The sequence below is a fragment of the Xiphophorus hellerii genome, chromosome 12 (assembly GCF_003331165.1).
Source record: "Xiphophorus hellerii strain 12219 chromosome 12, Xiphophorus_hellerii-4.1, whole genome shotgun sequence".
NCBI classification, from domain to species: domain Eukaryota; kingdom Metazoa; phylum Chordata; class Actinopteri; order Cyprinodontiformes; family Poeciliidae; genus Xiphophorus; species Xiphophorus hellerii.
In genome coordinates this window covers 2,276,558-2,299,778 of record NC_045683.1, presented here as the reverse complement: position 1 = coordinate 2,299,778, position 23,221 = coordinate 2,276,558, and the positions used below count along the sequence as shown (strand labels likewise).

The 23,221-nt window shown below is 38.4% G+C and overlaps 1 protein-coding gene across 1 annotated transcript in view; it reads right to left on the bottom strand.

Annotated features, from left to right (window-relative positions):
* Positions 1-3,742: 3,742 nt before the first annotated feature.
* The window catches only part of dapk1 (death-associated protein kinase 1), a 66,115-nt gene continuing 46,636 nt past the window's right edge, over positions 3,743-23,221 (bottom strand). Inside the window, exons 15-25 of the mRNA XM_032578293.1 lie at positions 22,919-23,116; positions 21,063-21,161; positions 18,835-18,912; positions 16,834-17,053; positions 15,583-15,768; positions 14,623-14,820; positions 13,123-13,261; positions 12,053-12,173; positions 10,883-11,071; positions 8,808-10,569; positions 3,743-8,541 (exon numbers count right to left, since the gene is read on the bottom strand). Of these exons, the coding sequence (XP_032434184.1) occupies positions 9,298-10,569; positions 10,883-11,071; positions 12,053-12,173; positions 13,123-13,261; positions 14,623-14,820; positions 15,583-15,768; positions 16,834-17,053; positions 18,835-18,912; positions 21,063-21,161; positions 22,919-23,116 (2,700 nt within the window). The 3' untranslated portion in view covers positions 3,743-8,541; positions 8,808-9,297. The remainder of the gene's footprint in view (positions 8,542-8,807; positions 10,570-10,882; positions 11,072-12,052; positions 12,174-13,122; positions 13,262-14,622; positions 14,821-15,582; positions 15,769-16,833; positions 17,054-18,834; positions 18,913-21,062; positions 21,162-22,918; positions 23,117-23,221) is intronic.

The following is a 23,221-nucleotide window of genomic DNA, read 5'->3' as shown; positions in this document are numbered from 1 at the left end:
CAGGTGTCTGGGTGAGTTGTGCAGATTTCCTCTTTCAGCCTGCTGAGGTTTTGTGTCCCAGCACAGATCTGAAACCACTGACCTTCTTGTTTCTATAAAAACAAAAACAATAATTTAATCACCAACGACACAGAAACGGATTAAGGCTTGAGGATTTATTGGGGACGTGTTAGTTTTGTCACACGCGTGCAGGATGTGTGATCGAACCTCCTGTGACAGGATGCGCTGCTGAAATACTCGCTTTTCCTGGCATTTCTCTGCTGACTGCAGCAGATGACTGGACGGCGTTCCTCAAGAACCGATGACTCAGCATTTTCTCAGCTTACCAGCCGCATCTTCACCCGAGTCTGGAAACCAGAGAACTTTATTTTCACATTTACAGCTCAGTTTGAAAGTTTAAATCTTCATTATATTCTTTTTCCAAGCTGCTAAAGGGACAGTGTTATAGAAAATCTGCTTTCCTTTGACCTTTACATCATGTTATGATGTCATTTCCTCATCAAAAACAGTGTCACTTTGATTCTTTCATGCATGTTTGAGAAATCCTTTAATCTCCATGGCAACCATTCAGCTGTGCAAAACACCTAGCTGGACCTAGCCCCGCCTTCGAGGCTGCAGCTCCTCCTCAGCTCCTTCAGACTAGCCAGCAGAAATTAGCAAACACCTGGTGGAACTGCTGGTGTTGCGATGACTACCTGAGATTCAGAAAGAGCAGGAGCTTCTTAAAGAGACAAAGACCCAAATTCAAGGTGCTAAATTACCAAGTCAAATTTCTTTTTGGCCATATTTTATATATATATCATTTTTATAAAAACTGACGGTCCTATAGTTGCTTGATTGTTCTATAAAATGTCTCTATGTGGTTAGAAAATACATGAATTTTGCATCCTGGGTGCACAAAGGAACGTTATCACAGATCCTTCCTTCCAACAGTTTTAAAAAGTGTTGATATCCCTGATCATATTTGTACATTTCTGTTATTTGCACAGTTTTATTGTTACTTAAACAGTCTGGTTTAATACAGAAACACATTTTTAAAATTTTCCCACATTCGTTTGGTTTAGTTGCTATTTTTAATAACTGCACAGTATTTTATGTTTCTTAATGCTGTTCTTCATATCTATTTTAAATTTGTATTTCTGTGTAAATCTGCTTGCTTTGATAAATTGTCACTTTGCACCAGAATTTCACCATTTTGGGACAATAAAGAAGTTTTCTATTCTAACCTATTATAGTAAAAGCCAAATAAAAATCAGTTTTAAGTTTAATGTTCGAAGAAACGACAATAAACATATATTTAACTCTAACCTGGGACATTCAGATTAAGTCATAAAAGACTGGAAAACGTGACTTTATGTGAGTCAGACGTTTATTTCTACCAGAATCAGGCAGAAAATGACATAATGATGATTATTGTGCCGTGTTTCCGTCCTGTCTGCACATTTACAGCCGGTTTCATCTGAAAGCTGTGAACAGCTCATCAAACTAAACATTTAGTTTAATAATTCATTACTGTAAATGTTTTCTTAAAACCAGAATTGCTTAAGATTTCATATTTAGCAACAGATATGCAAACAAAAGTATATTTTTATAGAAGTTATATACTGCAGCTTTGAGGAAACAAAACACTTTAGGATCTGGATGCTGAAATGCAACCCAGGTTGATTCCTCCCTGCAGACGTTATGCTGACGTTTCTTAGGAAGAGAAAGAAAATCAGCTGCGACAGAAATGTTTCCTCACGGGATGGATGGTTTAGCAGGGAACCAGGAAGAGAAAGCTGTGTGTTTGTTGTTCCTCTAACGGTGTTTTTACTCACAATAAACTTCCCTTCAGGCTGAGAATGAGACCCGGCCCGTTTGTCTATAGAATAAGATCGTTCCCTATCGGCTCGTGATTCAGCTTTGGAGCAAACAGTCACATGATTTCATGGGAACCTAAAAAACAAAAGCATTAACTTCTCACTACTCCTCAAATATTGAGATAAAAAATGTGGAAATTTCTGGGTTTCAAGAGTCAAAGCTTCTAAAAAGCAGCAATTTTTAGATTATTCTAAGAAATATTCAAGAAAAAATAAGAAATTTCTTTGCTGGAAAAGTTTAAACTTTACTAGATTTAAAAAAAAAAAAAAGATAAAACACAAACATTTGAGAAAAAACTGAAAATTTCTGAGTTTGAAAAGTTAAAAATGTTTGACTTTTGGAAATGGTCTGAGTTTCATAAGTCAAAAGTTTTAAACTTTTCAAACTCAGAAATTTGCCTCTTTTTTTCAGAAATTGCTGCAATTAATTTAAAAATTCCTGATTTTTTTTCTAACAAATTTTCAACTTTGCAAACCCAGAAATTTCCTTACTTTTTCTAGAAACAAATGTGAGATTAATCCCAACATCTTCTGAAATTTTTCTAGCAAAATTTCAACTTTTGGAGCCTGGAAATGTTATTTATTTTTGTCAAAAATGCACTTATTTTTCTCCCTTTCCCTACAGCGGGTCAGAATACGCTGCCATACGGAACCAAGTCTAAAGAACAGCAGAAACCATTTCAGATCAGATAAATCCTGCTGTTGCTCTGCCACAAACAGCTGCAGAGCGTTGCTGATGCAGCGTGGGGCGAGTCCAGACAGAACCGGGCCGGTGGCTCTCATGTGACTGTGTGGGTTGGGTCGTCTGCAGATGAAGCTGCACAAAGAGCCCAGAGGACTGGAAATAATGATAATAATAATAACCGGCTGCTGTGGAGATTCAGAGTCGCCAAAACCCGGAGTAAATATTTCACTGGACCAACAACCTGCTGCTGGGAGTTTCGCTTTCAAAACTAAAAAACTGGACTTTTTCTTTTAACTTGTTAATGATTCTTGTTCTTGCAGCATCAATGTGAAATTTCTGAGTTTCAAAACTTGAAAATTAGCTTGGAAAAACTCAAATTATTTTAATTTAAGACATTTTTCAGAAAAAAAACATGGACATTTATGGCTTTCAAAAGTAAAAAAAACTGCAGAAAACCCCCTCATTTCTTTTAGATTAGTCTAAGAAATATTTGAGAAAAAACTTGGAAAGTTTCAAAAGCCAAAAAGATTTTAATTTTTTTAATTTTCTTAGTTTAATCTCAATCTCTGATTTTTTTCTTTTTATACTAAAATTTTACAGTGATGCTGCAGGAACAAGAACCATTAATTAATTAAACATTTCTTACAATAAAGTTTGCATTTTAATGATTTAAGGACATTTAATAAATTGTCCTAAACTATTTAAACATTTTGTTAAACATTGATAAACGTTCTAGTTCCAGTGGCAGATTATTTCAGCTATAACATGGGAAAATGTCCTGTTATAAGTGAAATAATCAGTGGAACCTTTTCATCAATATTAATAAATTATTTCATCAAAGCAAGCGCCTATATTTTGATGAAAAGTCAATTGTAGGTTAGTTTTGTCGTATTTCAAGTGTTCTAAGATATTTGCACTAGAAATGAACAAAACCACTTGGTAACATTTTGTGTTTTGGAAGTGGAGATTTATCTAAAAGTGTGAAAAACAGAGTTGGATGTGATCATCCAGGTAAGGGAGGCCATCTTGGGTTTGACTGAGTCTCCATAGCAACCAATGAGGTGAGTTTGGCTAAAAAAAAAAAAAGACAAAAAAGTTGGAAAAGAATCATTATCCTAATTGCACAGTGGTGATCTGTGATGCTGTGGGCCTGTTTGAAGGCCGTCACTAGGACAATAAGAATCATTCGAAACGACCCAAAAGGTAATAAAGAATTTATTATAAAATGTATTACACTGTAAAGTGTCAGAAGTAATAAGAACATGGCATTCTCAGACATGCTAAAAGAACAAAACATAAATAGCGACAAAAAGACTTGTGCAATGTGGCGATTAGACCAAAATCTCCCCGTCAAACAGAATCCGTCAATCGTTCCAGGCGAGTCTCAGTTCTCACAACAGAAACAAACATTTTCCTCTTTCCTTCCCCAAAGCTTCACCTCCCCACCTGCGATCTGCTCAAGGCAACGACACGACGACACAGCACTGCGTTTCAGGCACACAGCGTTGGCAACAACACAGAACCGGTCTGGGACGCTTTGCCGAGCCGCGCTTTCTGCAAGGGCTGAAGTCTTTCTTTTATTTAAGTGAATCCTTTCTCTACATTCATGTTGCCTCTCTGCGTCTGGGGGAGAAATCAGAGCGGTTTGCTGAGTCGATTGGCAAGTCGGAGCTGAGAGAAAAGCGGCTTTAAGAGGCTTATTTTAACTCTGAACACTGGAGGAAGTGAAACACAGGAAACACTGCAGCTCTTCTTATCAGAATGTTTTCAGAAACAAAAACCTCTTGGGAATAAAATACTCAACCTGAAAAATGTCATAATTCCTGTTTTCTTCTGTAAAAACTTTACAAACACCTACGCACAAAAAAACACAAAACATTTCACCAACTTTACCCCATTTCTTCAGCCTCTCCACACTGCAAAATCTAAACAATTCAAAGTGTTTCTGGTCTAGTTTCTACTGCAAACTCCTTAGTAGACTTGAAATGTGGCAAAACTAACTTAAAAGTAACTTTTCTCAGCTTGTTTTAAGCAAATAATTCCACAGATTTATGTGAGAAATTCTCCAGACATTTCTGGGCTTGAAAAGCAAAAAAAAAAAAAATTGCTAGAAAAAACTCAGAAATTTTTGATCTCAGAATTATTTTGAAAAAAAAGAAAAACTTGGAAAGTCCCAGAAACTTCATGGTTTTTCTACAAGATTTCTCAGTTTTGACTTTTCAAATTCATACATTTCACAGAGAAGCTGCAAGAACAAGAACTAATAATTAAATACAAATGTAATCATTTATTTGCATCAATTATTTAACTTTTCAGTGCTTGTTTACAGTAAATAATTTCTTAATTTTGATGAAAAAGTATTAGATCCTCTGTCAGATAATTTCACTTCTAACAAGACATGTTTCCCTGTTATAAAGTAAAATAATCCACCAGAGGAAAAAGAGATTTTAACTTATAACATGAGAAAATGTCTTAGATATTAGTGAAATAATTTGCCAGTGGGACTAGTACTTCTTTAATAATCAAAATTAATACATTATTAACTCTAAACAAGCTCCTATATTTCACTGAAATGTTTTAGTTTTGTCTTATTTCAAGTGTACAAAGATACTGGTACTAGAAACTAGCCAGAAAAACTTGGTAACATTTTGTGTTTTTGCAGTGCAGCCTTGTGCTGTAAAAAGACAAAGTGAAAGAAGATGTGAGGCGACGCGTGGCCGGCCAACAACCCGCAGTGAAACCGACAGAAGCTCAAATTTAGCTTGGTGGAAGGTGGCGTCGACGCCACTGTGCAAAGGGAAAACAGCCGACACCGTGGACGGCAAGCTGCAGCGTCAGGACGGTCAACAGTTACTTTACAGCAAAAACATAACAAAAATCCACCTTATTAGGCTATTTTCTCTTTATTTTGTGGCACTTTCTATTTAAAGTCAGTAGGATGTCGACCCTGAATCTCAGCCATGATGATTTTTAATGTTTAGAAACTCAAAAATTTGTCCTTTTATTGGTAAAAATGGCTAAAATTCCTTCTGTTGAAATGGAAAAACATTTAACAGGTCCCAGAATTTTCTTACAAACTGTCTTTATGATCAACAATTGTAGCTCCAATCTGCTCTCTGTTCCTGCTGTAAACATTAAAGGTCCGATGTGTGGATTCTACCGCCATCTAGAGGCTGAAGTCGAAGCTGCAACCGAAACTAAAATAACAGCAAAAACATGGAAAAAACACCAGGATCTTTGGTTTCTTCTTTCCCGGGATGATTTAGTGAAGAAATCAGGAAAATAATCTGCTGTTGGTTCAGATTTAAAATGTCTACAACAGAAGATAATTATATATTTTTTTACAAAATCTTTTTCCTCACAGAAGAGAGCAAACCTCTGATTACTGTACTGAATCCAAACAGGTAACAATGAAAAGCTGAATAAAAACACAACCAGACTGTAACAGAACGACCAAATATTTAGCATTAAAGCAGCTTCAAAACAATCCGATCAAACAGTAACAGAAGAGAACGTCTCCGAAGCACAACATTAAGAAAAATACATTTTTCAACATAATTGCGGAAAATGATTAGAAACCGTGCAAAAAACATAACGTAGAGCGATTAGACCATTATCTGAACTGTAACATTGATGGTGGCTCAGGTTAATACAACCAAAATGAAAAAACATTTTGTTCAGGGGAAAGTTCAATCAAAACCAAAAGACAGAAATTATGGGACCTGTAAAACAGAATCACCCCAAATTATTAAAAATATGGGATGTCCCGATCACAGAGACGAAACTTTTCGTTGGTTAACTGATGTGGGACCTAATTTAATGTACTTTGCTTGAAAACCGCATCACAGTTTGCATTTAGAATAAAATTTATAGATGAAGAGAGAGATAGTAGTGGCTGGTGCAACCAGAGAGCAGAAAGCAGCTGAAACAGTCGTCATTACATTGTATGACGTTCAACCAGAACTCAGATAAAACTGGGTAAAAATCAATGAGTCATATCACAGTAGAAAGTCAACATTTTAGCGTTAGCTTAGCGCTTTTGCTAACTGAGCCATTTTCAGCAGCAGAAATAAACAAGTTAAAGCTGCGCATTTCTGTTAGCATCTGTCTTTACAGAAACTCCTTTCAAAACTCTGGAGGTGGTCAGTTAATTTAATACTAAGAAAAAGAAACATTACGATGGCCAGCAGGTGCAAACATGCAGCAAACACACGAATGATGCAAACTCCAAAACACAAACGCAACAGAAGAACCGCTGCAAACGAAAACTGTTGCAAGTAGAAAAAACTGCAAATATGAAACACAGCAAAGTTTCTCCACAAAACAGAAGTCCTCCAGACCAGTAGGGGGAGTCTGGAGTAGGTAGTATTACCTACATAAATACCCAATTGTGCTCAGTAATATTGTAAAAAAAACATCTAACAGTCTAACACACCTTTTCTTCCTTCTTCCTTGTGAAAAACCCCATAAATATCAACATCCCATCTTTACCTGGTGCCATAGGATTTTAGTCGACGCCCCCTAGTGGTCTGAAGGACTTCGAGTTTACAGTGTTTCCTGCTTGCAGTTGTTCCCACCTTTTTATTTATATTTGTATTTATATTATATTTATTTATATTGTATTTGTTTCCTTTTTCTGTGATTGCAGCTTTTTTTGTTGCATTTTTTGTTTATTTTTCTGTTTCTGTGTCTCGGAGTTTCATCATTCATGTGTTTGCATCTCTCAGCCACCATGAAATACTGATGCAAAATGTCTGATTTTACTGAATGTGCATGATATTGATTTCCATGAAGCATCCGACTGGAACTCAGGGTTTATTTATCGAATCTGATCAGGATTGGAGCCAAAACCTGGACCGGGACATCCCTGCTAAAACTATCCTAAATCTGACTTAAAAACAGGTTTTTGTTTCATTTTTTTTCCAAATAAGATTCTTCATAATTTGGGTTTTCTGCCTTAAATCTAAACAGGCGAGGTTTAAACTTTTGATTTCGCTGTTTTAGTGTCAACAAGGCACGGTTCTTCAGATGTTAGGAAAGAACAGCTGTCGCAACAACAAGACGGTTTGTGCTTTTAGGGAGGTAGAAGGCCCCGAAGGCACTCTGAGAAACACTCTTAATTTATTAATTATACACAAAGATTAACAAAAGGAAAAAAAATGAACAACTGAGATAATATTAAATGTAAAAGAGATGGCGGCCTCCTACATAAACGCAGAGTTCTCGGATGGGAGCTGAAAAACAGACAACTTCTTCACCTGGAGACGGGTTTGCTTTTCCTATTTCAATTTGCAGCAGAGCAGGAGGATTATTATTGTTAATATTATTATTATTATTAAGCAGCACAATGAGATTAAAACCACAGGATTCCTCTTTGGAGCTTCAACGACATTCATACACTGCAAAAAACCAAAATCTCACCAAGTATTTTTGGTCTAGTTTCTGGTGTAAATATCTTAGCAGATTTGAAAAAAGACAAAACTAACAAGTCGCTTTTCAGCAAGAAGTGTGTTTTAGGTCAATAATCACTTAATACTGATAGAAAAGTGATGCCTACAAGTTAAATAATCTGCCAGAATAATAAGATATTTTAACTTATATCAGAATAAAATGTCTAGTTCCACTGGCAGATTATTTCACTTAAAGCATCTCGTTAAAAGTGAAATAGTTTGCTAGTAGAACTAGAACTTTTAACTTAATATTAAAGATTTGTTGACTTAAAACAAGATCTTACATCTTAGTTGTTAAAGAGATATTTTAACTTATGTGAGAAAAATGTTTTCTAAGAAAAAAAAATTAACTTCAAAGTAACTTTTCAAATAAATAAGAGCTTATTTTAAGTCAATAATTCCTCAATATTGATGAAAAAGTTCTAGTTTCACTGGCAGATAAATTTACTTATAACAAGATAATTTCCCCATGTAATAACTGAAGTAATTTGCCAGTAGATCTAGTGTGATTTTTAATAATATTGAGGAATTATTGACTAAAAACAAGCTTCAACCTTAGTTATAAATTAAATAACTAAAAGCTAGTAGAACAAGATGTTTTAACTTATATTATGAGAAAAATCTCTTGTTCCATTGGCAGATTATTTTATTCATTAAATGGGAAAAATGTTTTGTTTCAAGTAAAATAATCTGCAGATGAAATTAGTACTTTTTCATCAATATTAATGAATTAAAACAAGATCTTATTTGTTGCTGAAAAGTTACTTTTGACTTTGTCTTACTTTACTAAGATATTTGCACTAGAAATTAGACTAAAACAAACTTGGTAAGATTTTGTGTTTCTGCAGTGAAAATGAATCATGCTGCTGATTCTATGGATTTACAATTTGAGTTATAAAATCATACAATTTAACAGACACTGATTTAATGCATTGTTGAGATAAAACTCTATTTTCTCTGTTTTCAACCAAAAAACAAAAAAAAAAACAAATTGGGAAAATGTTGTTTTATATGTGAAATAATCTGCAAGTGGAACTGGAACTATTTCATCAATATTAAAGATTTATTTAGTGAAACGAGCTGCAATATCTGGATGAAAAGTTTCTTATAACTTAGTTTTGCCTTACTTTTAGTTTACAAAGATATTTGCAGTAGAAATTAGAAATATTTGGTCAGATTTTGTGTTTCTTCAGGTTTTGTGTTTTTGCAGTGTAGAGGAGGGGAGGGGCTGGCTGTACAGGATGTTGGAAAACGGCGAGCAGCTCTTCATGATTGCACATCGTTGCTGAAGCTGCGCGGCTCGTCAGCGCGATATGACGGAGCTGATTGAGTTGTAAGACGTGCCGCCGTTGCAGGTGGGCGGGTATCCGTTGGGCGCGCCGCTCAGCGCCTCCATGTTGACCCTGAACACCGGCGACGCCTTGAGCAGGAAGTCGGCCGCGTCCCGGCGCCCCAGCTCCCGCAGTTTGATCATCAGGACGCCGACCTTGCTGCCGGCTCTGCCGCTCCACTCCCGCAGCAGCGCCGCCGTGGGGCTGGGCGGCGGCGGCTGCGCGTCGGCGTCCGGTGTGGCGCCGCCGCCGCTGTGCTTGGCCACCAGGTCGGTGAGGCCGAGGTTCATGGCCAGCAGGCACCAGTCCTTGCCCAGCGCGTCGGGCGGGTCCAGCATGCGGCACAGCTTCCTGCGGGCCAGCAGCGGCACGTCGGCGATGTGGATGTCGGTCCCCAGCACGCCATGCTGGTAGACCTCAGCGCAGCCGAACGCCAGGATGCTGCTGAAGCTCTCGCGGTAGCCGCCCATGGTGTTGGTGAGCGAGGTTTCGCGCTGGATCTGGGCGCGGCAGAAGTCTTTGGGCTGGTACACCATGATGGGGGCGTGGTGCTCCCGCAGCTGCTGCGGGCTCAGGTAGTACCGGGCGGTGAGCAGGCCCGGCAGCGTGGAGGCCAGCAGGTTCTCCGTGATGCTGCACACGGTGTCCAGCAGGGCGTAGCACTTGGCCCGCTGAGACTCGTGGCCGCGCACCTGGATCTCCACGCCCTGGCCGTGGTTCACCAGCAGGATCATGGCCTCCACCCCCGCCTGGCTCACCTTGGCGCCGTTGGTCCACAGGTGAATGTCTCCGTCCGAGTCGTCGGCGCCGTCCTCCTCGGGTTTCTGCTGGTGGCTCCAGCGGCACAGGTTGACCTGCAGCTTGTGGAACAAGCCGCAGGGAAACGGCGTGAGGTGCTCGGCGGGGACGAGCCGCACGCCGCCGTAGATCAGCGCGTCCTCGTCCTCGTCCTCCGTCCAGGAGCGGTGCAGGCCGTTGGTCTTGATGAGCGCCGGGACGTCCACCATGGACGGGTTGGTGATGTCGCGAGCGCAGACGTCCATGGCGTCCAGGATCTGCAGCAGCTCCTCCACGTCGCTCTCCGGCGCCAGCGCCTGCACCTCCTCCAGCCTGTAGCGCCCCCTGTAGTGGTGGATGGCCTTGGGCGTTTCCACGGACAGCAGCTTACCGAGGACGCTGGTGCAGAGCCAGCGAGGCTCGAGCACGACGACGTCCTGCACCGTCTCGCTCTGCATGATGTTGATCTGCAGGAAAAACACACAAACAGAGGAACCTCACTCACCGTTTTAGAAATTTTTAAGAAAAAAAGAGAAATCTGAAAAAAAAGCTAAATTTCTAAGAAAAGTCAAAATTCTGATAATAAAGTCAGAAATCTTTTCTCCTGATCCTCTTCCGTAGCAGAGGCCTGATGAACCTGTCATGTTTTGAGTCGTTCTGGTAAACAGGCTGACTAAACGCTCCTGACTCAGCAGTGCGCCCTGGTGGCCGGTGGTGGTACTGGCTGAACTGGTAACCAGAAGCGCTGATGAGGTTCGGTTCTGATGAGCGACGCCTCACCTCCCCCATGCTGTGCAGCTGCATGGCCAGAGTCCGGAGGTGGTCCTGGCTGACCAGCGGGTTGATCTGCTCCTGGACGTCGCTGACAAACTGTTGCCATGACGTCAGCTGGTTCGGCCCGCTCAGCTTCCTCCAGGACGGCAGCGCGGCCAGCAGGCGCTCCGACAGCTGCGTCATCGGACCGCACCTCTGCAACGATGGAGAACGGGAAGGTAAGAGCTTTTCTGTTTCATCATGCTTGATATCAACACAAATAAACCAATGGATTAGAAAACTAATACACTTTAAAACTTTAACCCGAAATGAGTTTGTAGTACCGATGTTTACTACAGAATGCTTTTATTTTGAAGGCTGCTTTTGCTTTCTTAACCACGTTGGTGAGCTGTTGTGTCAAACAACTTTCATGAAATTCAAGGGACTTGCATTAACCTCACTAATACGCTAACAAAGCTAAAGAAATACACTTTAAAATTGTACATATATTGTGTGAACTTAATTACTGCTAGATGTACAGATGCTCTGCGCCTTCAGATAAAAAAAACAACTAAATGTGTTTAGTTGTGATACATCCAGAAATGCTGCAGTGGCCTTCAATCTCACTGTTTCTGTTTGCTCATTACATCTCAAGGATATTATACGCTTTTAAAGAAATGCTGAAAATTTTAATTTTGAATGTATCGTTTAATTTATTATCTATGCAAAATCTTTCATTTACATACACAAGTTTGCAAACTTGACATTTAATGCTAATTTCCTGTAAGAATAAAATCTCTGACTGAATCCCTCAAATTCATTAATAATCTTTCTTATTACAATAAATATTTTTACAGAAACCTCTGAATTTTAGCTTTTATGTTGGTTTTTTTAGATCTTTTTCATATATTTGTCTTGTATTTATTGTAATTCCTTTTCTTAACATACGTATCTCTACTTGCTTAATTTATCTACACAGATTTTGATGCTGGTCTTTAATGAAAAACCTGTTTTGTACATTTTTGTTCAATAAAAATAATAAAGTGTCCTAAAAACTTATGATGCTGTTTCATAAATGCAGCAGAAAACGCACGTTTTCTAGATTGCTTTTGGAAATATGAAACCGTGCCGCAGCTTTGTGCTCCAAATGCTGAAGGCTCTGATGTTTGCAGACAGCTTGAGGACGTTTGGACTCACAGAGATGATGCTGGCGCGCAGCTCCTGCAGGTGACTCCTCAGCAGCTTCAGGTCTTTGGAGTTTGATGCTCCGGCGTCCATCACAAACAGTTTGTCGCTGATCTGCAGATCGTTCCCAAACCTGGAAACCAGAAAAACTTTTACCATTTCAGACCAGTCCGAACGGGATTTTCTTCAGTTCCTCCTATTTGTTCCCATGTCTGCAGTTAAAGCAAGGTTTTCCCCAGTGAATCATCAGCCTGGCGGGCCACCAGGCTTTACTTCTCCCCGGCCAGGCTGATTGTCTTTTGTTTATTTATTTTAATTTTGTCAGGTCTAAATACCTATTAAACAAAACACAGGAAAGACAAGAGAGTTAGATTCTTTGTTTCTCGCGAGGAGAGCAGACAGAGATGTGTTTTCAGTTACAAATCTCCAACCGCTCTGGAAAACACATCTCCCGCTCCTCTATTTTATTGATTTCAGGAAACCCTGTCACACGGGGCGCTGCAACCCTATGGGGTGGGGTTAAAGTATTCATCATATGGTTGCAGCGCTAAATAACATTCACTAGTCTAGACACATGTTATCTATACTCTAGATCTTTCTTGCTCCAGGCACGGTGTGGAATAAGACACGTTGCATAGCTTCAAAGCAACGGCTTTGTATCACAAAGAAGCACAGAGCAGAGTTTATTGTCAGGCTTGTAAAACTCTGCTGGGAGCAATTAACACCTCTGTCTTGTAGGAAGTCCTGCAGGGCAACATCTGCTGAGAGTAGCTGTCACCCCTATTTCCCAGGGAAGTCTCAGGATAGAATCAAAGTTATTTAACACACAGGAACATTATCTAAATGTAACTACAAGGCTACATGATACAACAAATATTTGATAATTACTAATAATACAATTTACCTAACAAATTTGTTTTTTTATGAATCAGTAATGGAAGACTTTAGTTTGCTATTTCAGAGCAATCTGAATTTGATTTTCTTCAGTTTTATCACTAAAACATGGTTGGCCGTATTAGCGCTTTGAAGATTTAAAAACTGTGATTTTCTTTGTCGTTTTGTGTTGTAGTTTGATTCCCAACCTGTTCCTGACTTCCTTGAGCAGCGCTCGCTCTTTGTCGTAGCTGAACTCCCCAGAGAACGCCCTGGTGATGTCGGCCAGGTCGGCGTGCGTCGCCACCAGGACGACCGGCAGCGGCTGCTGGATCCGACCTCCGAAAACTGGACAGACGGAAAATCAAAGCATCACAAACATCAGTAACGTCACAGACAAACGTCGGGTTTACCTGTAGAGCACATTCCAGCAACAAGGCAGTTAAAGTGCTTTACATCATAAAAACACCAAAATTATGAAACAAGCAATAAATGTTACATTTTAATAAGCAAATGCAGATCAAATATGTTGATCAATGTTCGTTATTATTAATAAATTCTAAACAGGTGGGTTTGTAGCTTTGATTTGAAGTAAATCTTTTGTAGTTTTTGGAAGTTTGTTTTCAGGTGATGAAAGGCTGAATTTGTAACCATCTTTATGTGACCTTGAAGGCTCAGCCCAGATTTTTGGCCTGATTGCCTCTAGATTTTTGGCCTCTAGATCAGGGGTCTCAAACTCCAGTCCTCGAGGGCCGCAGTCCTGCAACTTTTAGATGTGCCTCTGCTGCACCACCTGAACAGAATAATTAGGTCATTAAGGCTCTGGAGAACTGATCTACACAAGGAGGAGGTCATTAAGTCATTTCATTTCAGTGTTTTATACCTGTGGCACATCTAAAAACTGCAGGACAGCGGCCCTCGAGGCCTGGAGTTTGAGACCCCTGATCTAGATGTAATAACTGGAGCTGCATGCTGACTCTACATCAGGGGTGCCCAAAGTGTGGTTTGGGAGCCATCCGTGGCCCTTGGAACAACTCAGTGTGGCCCCCAACTGCAGCTCAGGAATCGTCGAAATTTTGTCATTGTTTTTAGAATGAGAATTTGAATGACAAATTGATGAAAAAGCAGATTATTTCACATATAACATGAGGAACGTGTTTCTATAAGTGAGATAGTCTGGCAGTAAAACTAGTACTTTGCCAACAATATTTAGGAATAATTTACTTAAAACAAACTCCTACTTGTTTCTGAAAACTTACTTGTAAGTCCATTTTGTCTTATTTCAGCCGTACTAAAAACTAGACCAAAAACACTTGGTAAGAGTTTGTGTTTTGCAGTGCATGTAAACTTCTGGCTGTTACATATTTAATGCTGTAGAATTGTCTCGACCCTTCTTCTGACTGATACCTTTGCACATTATGAACCTCTCTGGAAGCGTTTGCTTAATCTAAAGGAGACAAATGAGAAAATGTGAAAAAGTTTATGATGAGTTTATCAGATACACTATAACTACTACGGGGTAAAGACTTATGAAAATTAGTTTTATATTTTTTCAATTGAATTTTGCAGGGCAGAGATTTAATCTAAGATGGAAAACATTTGCGAATGATAAGTTATGATCTCATAAACTTGGAATTTAAATGGGAGGTAGTGCAAAAAAATATTTTTATAATTCTGAGCGGCGTGTGAGTGAATGCAGCGTGCGTTACCGATGTTGTCCTGCGGCGGGGTGAGGGCCTTCAGCAGGTTCAGCCAGTAGGTGATGTGGCCCAGCTGCGTCTCGTACGGCTCCTCCAGGCTGAACAGCACCAGGTGGATCGCCGTCACGTCGTTGGCCGCAAAGTAGTCGTAGGAGCAGTGGTAGACGGGGTTTCCTGAGAACTCCCAAACGCTGAAATCACCAACACCTTCAGAGGAAAGGAGGAGCTTTCGTTACGCCTTAATACATTGAAGAATAACTGTCCTATGGAAGCACATTCATGCCATAAAAGAAAAAAAACTTTTGTACATTAAAGAACATCTGTCTATAGAAGTACATTCACGCCATAAAAGAAAAAAAAACTTTAAGACGTAAAAGAATATCTGTCTATAGAAGTACAGTCATGCCATAAAAGAAAAAAAACTTTAAGACATTAAAGAACATCTGTCTATAGAAGTACATTCACGCCATAAAAGAAAAAAAAACTTTAAGACGTAAAAGAATATCTGTCTATAGAAGTACAGTCATGCCATAAAAGAAAAAAAACTTTAAGACATTAAAGAATATCTGTCTATAGAAGTACATTCACGCCATAAAAGAAAAAAAAACTTTAAGACGTAAAAGAATATCTGTCTATAGAAGTACATTCATGCCATAAAAGAAAAAAAACTTTAAGACATTAAAGAATATCTGTCTATAGAAGTACAGTCATGCCATAAAAGAAAAAAATAAAAGCCCAATTGGAATTCATAATTATGAGTTTTAAAATAATAATTTCAAGTTTTAAAAGTCAGAATTATGCAATAAGGTCACATTGTTTCTATAAGGAGGTTTACTCCAGTATCTTATAATCATGACTTTGAATATCATAATTATGACTTTCCTGGCAGAAATGGGCTTCCATACTACACAGATATCTGTATTGAACGGTAAAGATGAATTTCCGGGGTGTTTTTCGCGAGCCTCTCACCGTGGATGTTGGCGTGCTGGATGTCGATGGCCTTGGTGGCCTGCTCGTCCGCTGCCGACAGCGCGCTGTGGACGGGGGAGAAAACCTCCAGCACGCCTTTGGTCAGGCTGGGCTCGAACATCATGCTGCGACTGCGCACGCTCACGTTCTCACAGCCGGGGTAAAGGTTGGAGATGCTCACAGAGACTGCAGAGGAAGAGACACAAACCTGAATCTGCAGAATATTTACCAACCAGGATTTCTCTGCAGTTTGTTCCACAAACATCGACTCCTGTTTACGTACTTCACCGCATTTCTTCAGAATAGCCGAAAAATGTAAGTAAGTATTCAAGTGAGAGTAGATTTACTTCAAAATAAAATTACAAAAGCAAAAAGTACAGCGTAGTAAAAATACTCCTAAAAGTATTTTTTTTTTCAAAAAAAGTTACTCATGTAAATGTAACTAGTTATTACTAAACTCTGTCTTTCTTGTCTAGACTTTCTAAGTGAAAAATTTAGCAACTCGTTAACTCTGCTTCATTCTGAAAATACCAAATTAAATAATTATTTAATTTTTTCCACTTCTTGATTAAAAAAAATTAGATTTAATTTTTTAGGGGTAAATATTACAAACTCACAAGATGTAGCTCTCAAAAGAAAACGAACAGGTGTTGTGATATGTAGTTTTTTTTTAGCAGATCTTTAAACTTTTGGTATTTATCTAAAACGTCATACTTATACCACATGGTGGCGCTGTTTTACCGCAAATAAATCCACTTTTTACAGACTTGCCATTTGAATTTCCACCAGATGCTGCAGAGCCACACCTACACACCGTTTTTCTGGAGCCTGTTGAAAACCTTTTATTCTATCTGTTTACGTACATCCAGTCTCACTTTATTAAAACTGGATTAATTTTTCTAAAAGTTAAACATTCAGATGTTGGGACAGAAGTTAAAGTTAACTATTCAAACCATAAAAGTTACCTACAGAGTTAAATTAGATTTTTTATTATAATAATCATAATAAATTGATTCTGTCCTCTGCAGACAGAATTAATAATTTCCCTCATATCCTGGTCAGTTGTGTAAGGCCAATATTTTTTTAAACATCTGAATTAGTGTTTGTCATTTTTGTAATAGTATAGACCTTTTTTTCCTGGTCTCTCTCATTCCAGAGAGAAAATGAGAAAAAATATGCAAAAATGTAAATAAAAAAAATCCACAGCAGATGTTATTTTTTTCCCGTTTTTCAGTATTTATTTTTCGCTACCTGCAGGCTTGGAGTTGACGGGGGAGTTGGGGTGTCGCGCTGAGTTGGTCATGCGCGTCGTCCTGCGCCGCCTGAAGAAGCTGCGCAGGATGCCGCATTTCAGCGACTCCAGCAGCGTGCTCTTCCCGGACCCGGAGTGTCCGAACAGCTTGAGTTTGATCCTGGGCTGGATGGTCTGGGTGGGGCGCAGCTGCTGGATGTAGCTCAGCTTGTGGTTGTCCTGGTAACGAGGAGGAAAAAGTTAATGTTTGTCTGCTGCTTAAAATCTATGGAATATGAGAGGATATTAATGCCATTATAAAAAATAAATAAATTAAAAAATGAGAATAAAGACATGAGGATAAAAGCATATAATTATGAGAATAAAGTTCTATTATGACTAATAACATTATTAGTCATAATATTACAATTTTATTTTGGTCATACATCATATAACTGTATAAAATATATATTTTGTACAGTTTTGGCTTAATTATCCTTACCTGGTTTAGGCCATATACTCCAGTTAATGATTAATAGATTACTAAATCAGTTGATTATTTCAGTAATTGATTAATCATGATTAATCATTTCAGCCCTATTTAAATTTGATTTTCTAACTGACCTGAAGCAATATTTTATTGTCAGAAAAGCTGAAATTTGTATGAGCTGTAAGTCAGAACTGTCATAATAAACAACAATGGATAAATAAATCTAATGAATTTAAAGACTGAACATCAAGCTGTGCCTGTAAAGCTCAACCTGAAATCAGTTTTTAGACGGATCAGAAGCCAAAACAAACGGCTGCCAGTGAAACGCTGGTGAAGCAGTCAGGTCGTCCTGCAAGCATCCAGCAGATGAGTCAGGATCATCATGGCCTCCAACTGTGAGTGGGACGTGAAACACTCCACGCTCCCACCTGGCCACGCTGCTGCATCCACTAAACGGACATCATAACTCCACTGATTGTGGTTCACAGAGTGCAGCATCTGTGCTCCGTTTAGTTAAAGCAACATGTTTTATTTTTCATATCCTTGAGAAGAAGTCAGTCTTTATCAAATCTGGTTTCCGTGTGTTAGAGTCTTATTTTAGCTCAGCATATGCAGAGGATGACTGTTTTCACAGTTGCTGCTTTCATGTTTTCACGCTCTGCTCTGAATCTCAGCAGGTTCTCAGCAGGATCGCACTTTTATAGGAACCTTCCTGATTTTTGCACCTTTTTTTAAACAAAGTTCAAAAGTTTAAGGTCAATAAAAATCACCTCCGATGATTCACTTCACTTCATGTAGTTTGGATGTTCCTTAACAGAGCTCCACTGCATAAATGATGAGACGGCTTTAACAATCAGTATTTTTCATCAACACATAATTTTATAAGATGAATTTATGTTTTGAATCAACCAGACTACTCAAAGCGTAATTTTGTTAAATGTTGACGGATGGCTGTGAGAAACAGGAAGTTGAGTTTGCTAGCTGGCATGGACACCATCTTAGAAAAATGGAGTCAGAATTTTTCTTTTAAATTATTTTTCAGAGTTTCGTGGCTCTGGTAAGGCTCAGACCCGCAATGGATGGGAGCGTTTACTATTTGAGCTTATTTACCCTTTTGTGCTTTAGCTATTTTCTGGAAAAGTCAAAAACAACCTCAAGCGATATTTAAAGAGGGGCATAAAAATAAACATCGATGGAAACACATTTAATGAGGTGAATTTGTGCATGAACACAAACCGTTTTGACCGTCTTTCTGCGCGTTAGGAGCCATAAACCTGCATAAGGAAGCAAACGCCTGACTTCTCCAGCTCTGTGAAAACCTCCATCCTTCCTTTGGCAGACTGTTAACATCTAACGAGTTTCTATCTTCGTCTCGACACCTTCACACCAAAATAGTCAGTCGAGTGTTGAGACTGTGAAACCTGACTGCATCATCATCCTACATTTAGGCTCATATTGAAACTACTTACAGACATTTAAAGCAATATTTAAATAGTTTCTCTTTTTTAAAGTGTTGAAGTTTTTTTTTTACCTTTTTAAGCTTTCCCAATAAATCCACGATGTGTTCATGATGATCAGCAGAAGCCAAATCCTCGGCTGTTTTTCCATCCTGGAGAGAATAAAGACGGCATGGAGAAATCAGATTATTTCAACACAACAAGTGTTGCATGAATAAAATCAGACATTAATAACATGTAGCTAATAATGTTTTACGCTTCATAAACCAGACGATTAGATGATTTATTGGCTTCATGTTATTCATAAAAAGAAAAGTTAACTTGACATTTAAAACATTGTTGCATTTTTATTAATTTAAGCAACATGGAGCCATCTGCCATCAATTCATAGCTGCAAATATGCAGAACCAACTATTAATGTTGTTCAATATGCAGGCGTAAAAGATTTTTTTTTTTTTGCTATGGGAGACCAGAACTAACTGCAGCCCTGGGCCCTTATTTTTCTAGATCCAGCCCTACTGGGGCTGAATCTCTCATCTGGACCACATTTGATGATAATTACTTATTCAAAACCTAAAATACGTGAAAATGTACTAGGAAATTATGCATTTCAGAGTTTCTATAAGATGCATATTTAGACTTAGTGTTGATACAGGTACTAAAACAACTGAAGTTTAATGGATTTTGGCAGTAGGATTATATCAGAATGACATTTACTTCTGAAAACAAAACGAAAACAAATCAATAATATTAATACAGTCTCATCTCATCTTGTTCTCGGAAACCTAATATTGTCTTTCAGTTTCCACGTATTTAAATGGGGGAACTCTTATTCTTTCTCCTTTATATGTTTTTAATTGTTTTACAACTAAACCTCACTTCAGGTTTTCTGACAGAGCCATCCGCCACCGTCTGGCTGCGTTTGCTGCTCCAAATGGAGGAACTGCATCATCAGAATCCCATTCCTTTTATTTTTCTTGTGTAAATGGAGAACAGCACTACTGAGCTGTACGTTAAAACGAAGTGAAACCAAACACTGACCGCTTTAATGCGTCAGAGATTTCCTCAGACGGCTACAGATGGAAGGTGTCACAATTACTAGGACTGATGCTTGGCAACCAGCGCCGAACATTCGGCTTGTTAATCACACAAACCGGAGGCAGAATCAGTTCCACATGTTATTACATAACTGCTGCTAAAGTTTAAAAGGACGACGAACAATTGTACAAGCAGCCTGACACAGATTCAGTCATAAAAAGTTTCTGAATTTAAGACATTTATTGGTTTGAAGGAGAAAATCCCAGAAATAAACGGAGACCCTTCAGCTCTTCGCTCTTCTGCAGCATCACGACACAAAACAGCCGGATGGAAAATGAATTAAACATTCCTGGATTAAACATGCATTTCATATCAGCTGTCATACAATTTTAACCACAAGATAAAAGAAAGAAAACTATACGAGGAAGAGCTTTGAATGGAGACCGTCTTCTTTTAGATTAGTCAGAAATTTTATAGAAAAAAATCTCAGACATTTTCTACAAAGAAACTCAGAAATTTCAGAGCTCAAAATGTCAAAAATTTCAGAGAAAAATCTAAAAAAATTCAGATTCGTCTCAGAAATTTTCTAGACAAAACTTGGACATTTCTGAGACTCAGACAATTTGCAAAAAGAAAATTCTGAAACTTTGAGATTAACTTCAGAAATTTCCAAGAAAAACTCAGAAATTTCTGAGCTCCAAAAGTTTGAGAGAAAAAAACTCAAAAGTTTGGAGCTTAATCTCAGAAATTTTATAGAAAAAAACTTGGAAATTTCTAAGCTCAAATTTTTTAATTTGTGAGAAAAAAAAACTCTGAAATTTTGAGATTAATCTAAAATATATTCACAAAAAAAACGTGGAAATTTTCTGAACTCAAAGTTGGAAATGAAACATGCATTTAACATAATCTATTGTACAATATTAACCACAAGTGAATGGAAGGAGAAGAAAGAAAACTAGTCGAGGAAGACCTGTGAGTGGAGTCCGTCTTCTACATCTTGGTGAAATTTTGAGATTAAGCTCGGAAATTTTCTAGAAAATTTCTGAGCTTTGGTCAATAAATGCTGAATTTTCGTCTGTTTGTTAGTTTGAATATTGAGGTTGGATTTTTCCAGAACCAGTTCTGGTGTTTACCAGTTTCTCTGCAGCTCAGTCAGAAAATTACAAATTTCCCGTCAAACAATTAAACTTTTTTAAATAGGGAGATATTTTACTATATAAACAAGGCCGTGTTGCTTATTAACTGTAGTTATTTGCCGACTTACGTTTGTGACGGCGTCGATGTTTGCTCCGGCCAGACAAAGATGGCGGACGACCTCCAGGCTCCCGTTTCCGGCAGCCAGGTGGAGCGGAGTCCGTCCATGCTGGACGACAGAATAAAAATTCAGTTAGTTTTTGGAGTGTTTGCTAGTTTTTATTAGTAATTATCAGTTAAATTTGTTATTATTGGTTATAGTAGCAGTTTCAGTTTTTCATAGGTGCAGAATCTAAAAAAGGTTGAACTATTTTGATTATGTAGACGTTGACAATTTTCCAAAATTTATTCAGTTATTTTTAAACAACCAACTGACTGGCTTTTTCTTCAAACTTTTGCTGACTAGCATAAGCGTCATAATCTGCTGACAGAAACTACTTGTAATGTAAAAAAGAACCCATTTCATATCAGATCGAAAGGCTAATAAATAGATTTATAAACATGAATGTCTTATTTTAAGCGCAATAAGACATTTGTACTGGAAATTAGACCAAAACTTCTTGGTAAGATTTTGTGTTTTTCCAGTGTATCTGCCACTTATAGAAAAATTAACCGCCAACCCAAAATGAAGCCTAATTTTATCTCCAGCTAGCTTCCATCTTTCTGACTCTGTAAGCAGGAGGGCATCATCTCCACTCCCTCCTGCTCATTGATCCGCTCACATTGTTTCCAGCGGACAGAGAAGACGAACGCAGAGCGTGTGACGCAGTCTGCGAAACGCTGCTTTACATAAGCAGCGTTAATAAGGGAACATAAAGCATAAACCCCTCCATGTCTGGCAGATAAGCATCACCACCCTGTCAGAAACATTCCTGACTGAAAGCAGAATACGTTAAAATGAGAGAGTCAAAGTGGGAAGTGAAATCAGCAACGTGAGTGGGAAGGCCGAGTCCAATCGGATTTAAATCGCAGAGAAAAACGTTTTTTCATTCTAACAGGACGGATGAGACATAAAGTTTCAACGACACAAAGGTGAAAACAAAATGTAATAAACATGACGTTATATTCTTACTTTCAATTCAACAAAGATGCATCTAATTAATAAGGTGATTATTTTAGTTATTGATTAAAAAGTTAGCACATTCTGCAGCCTTTCTAAATATTAGAAATACATTAAAACAAGTCAATTTATTTTTTAAACAAAGGAAATATGGAAATATTAGCTTTAAATGTCCATTTTTGCTTTTCCTTTTGTCATTTGAAGGTTTGTGTTTATTATTATAATTAGTTTCATATAATTACACAAATTTCTCAGTATGTTTAGGTGTTCACTGTGTGAAAAATAAGAAATCATACTTAAAAGAAGATTAACATTTTATGGCCTAAATCTGCGACTGTAAAACATATTTACAGGAAAAGTTCTTCATGTTATTTTAAATGATAAATATGTGTTTTTGTACAGTTTTGGTTTAATTATTACTCTGGATATATTGTTCTTTCAACAAATCACCTTTTTTGAGTCTATTCCAGTTAACTAAATTAGTTGGCGATTATTTTAATGACCGATTAATCACGATTAATCTAATTATCATTTCAGCTCTACTAAAGATGCTGAAAATGCAGAAAGTGCGAAGTTTTAAAAAGTGAAAACAGCTGATCTCTGGAACATACAGTACATGCTCTTTGTGAATAGTTAGTTTGATTCTCCAGTTTGAACATCAGAGTGACTCCAGGAAAAATGGATGGATGGATGAAAAATGGATGGATGGACTTTAGATGGATAGAACGAACTGAAGAACAGAAAGTACAGTAACACCTGGAAACAGATATATATTTCCTGCTCTGCGTTTTTCCTCGCTGTCCCTTTAAAACTTCCCAGCATGCATCATTCCAGTAGCAGAAGCATTCCTGATGATCGGAGCTCACCTTGTTGGGCAGGTCCAGGCTGGCCTTGGCGCTGCACATCGCCGTGACGACCGCCAGATTTCCGTCCTTGCAGGCGATGTGGAGGGGCGTGTTGCCATGGCGATCCTGCTGGTCCAGGTGGCAGCGCCGCCTGAGGAGGCAGCGGACGACTTCGACCTGACAGCGGCGAACCGCCAGGTGGAGCGCAGTGTGGCCGTCCTGCCGACAGAACCGGGTCAGCAACGGGTCAAAACCGGGCCAGAAATTTAAATAACAAAAATATAGATAAACATAAAGAAATAAAAACTGATAAATCTTAGCCTG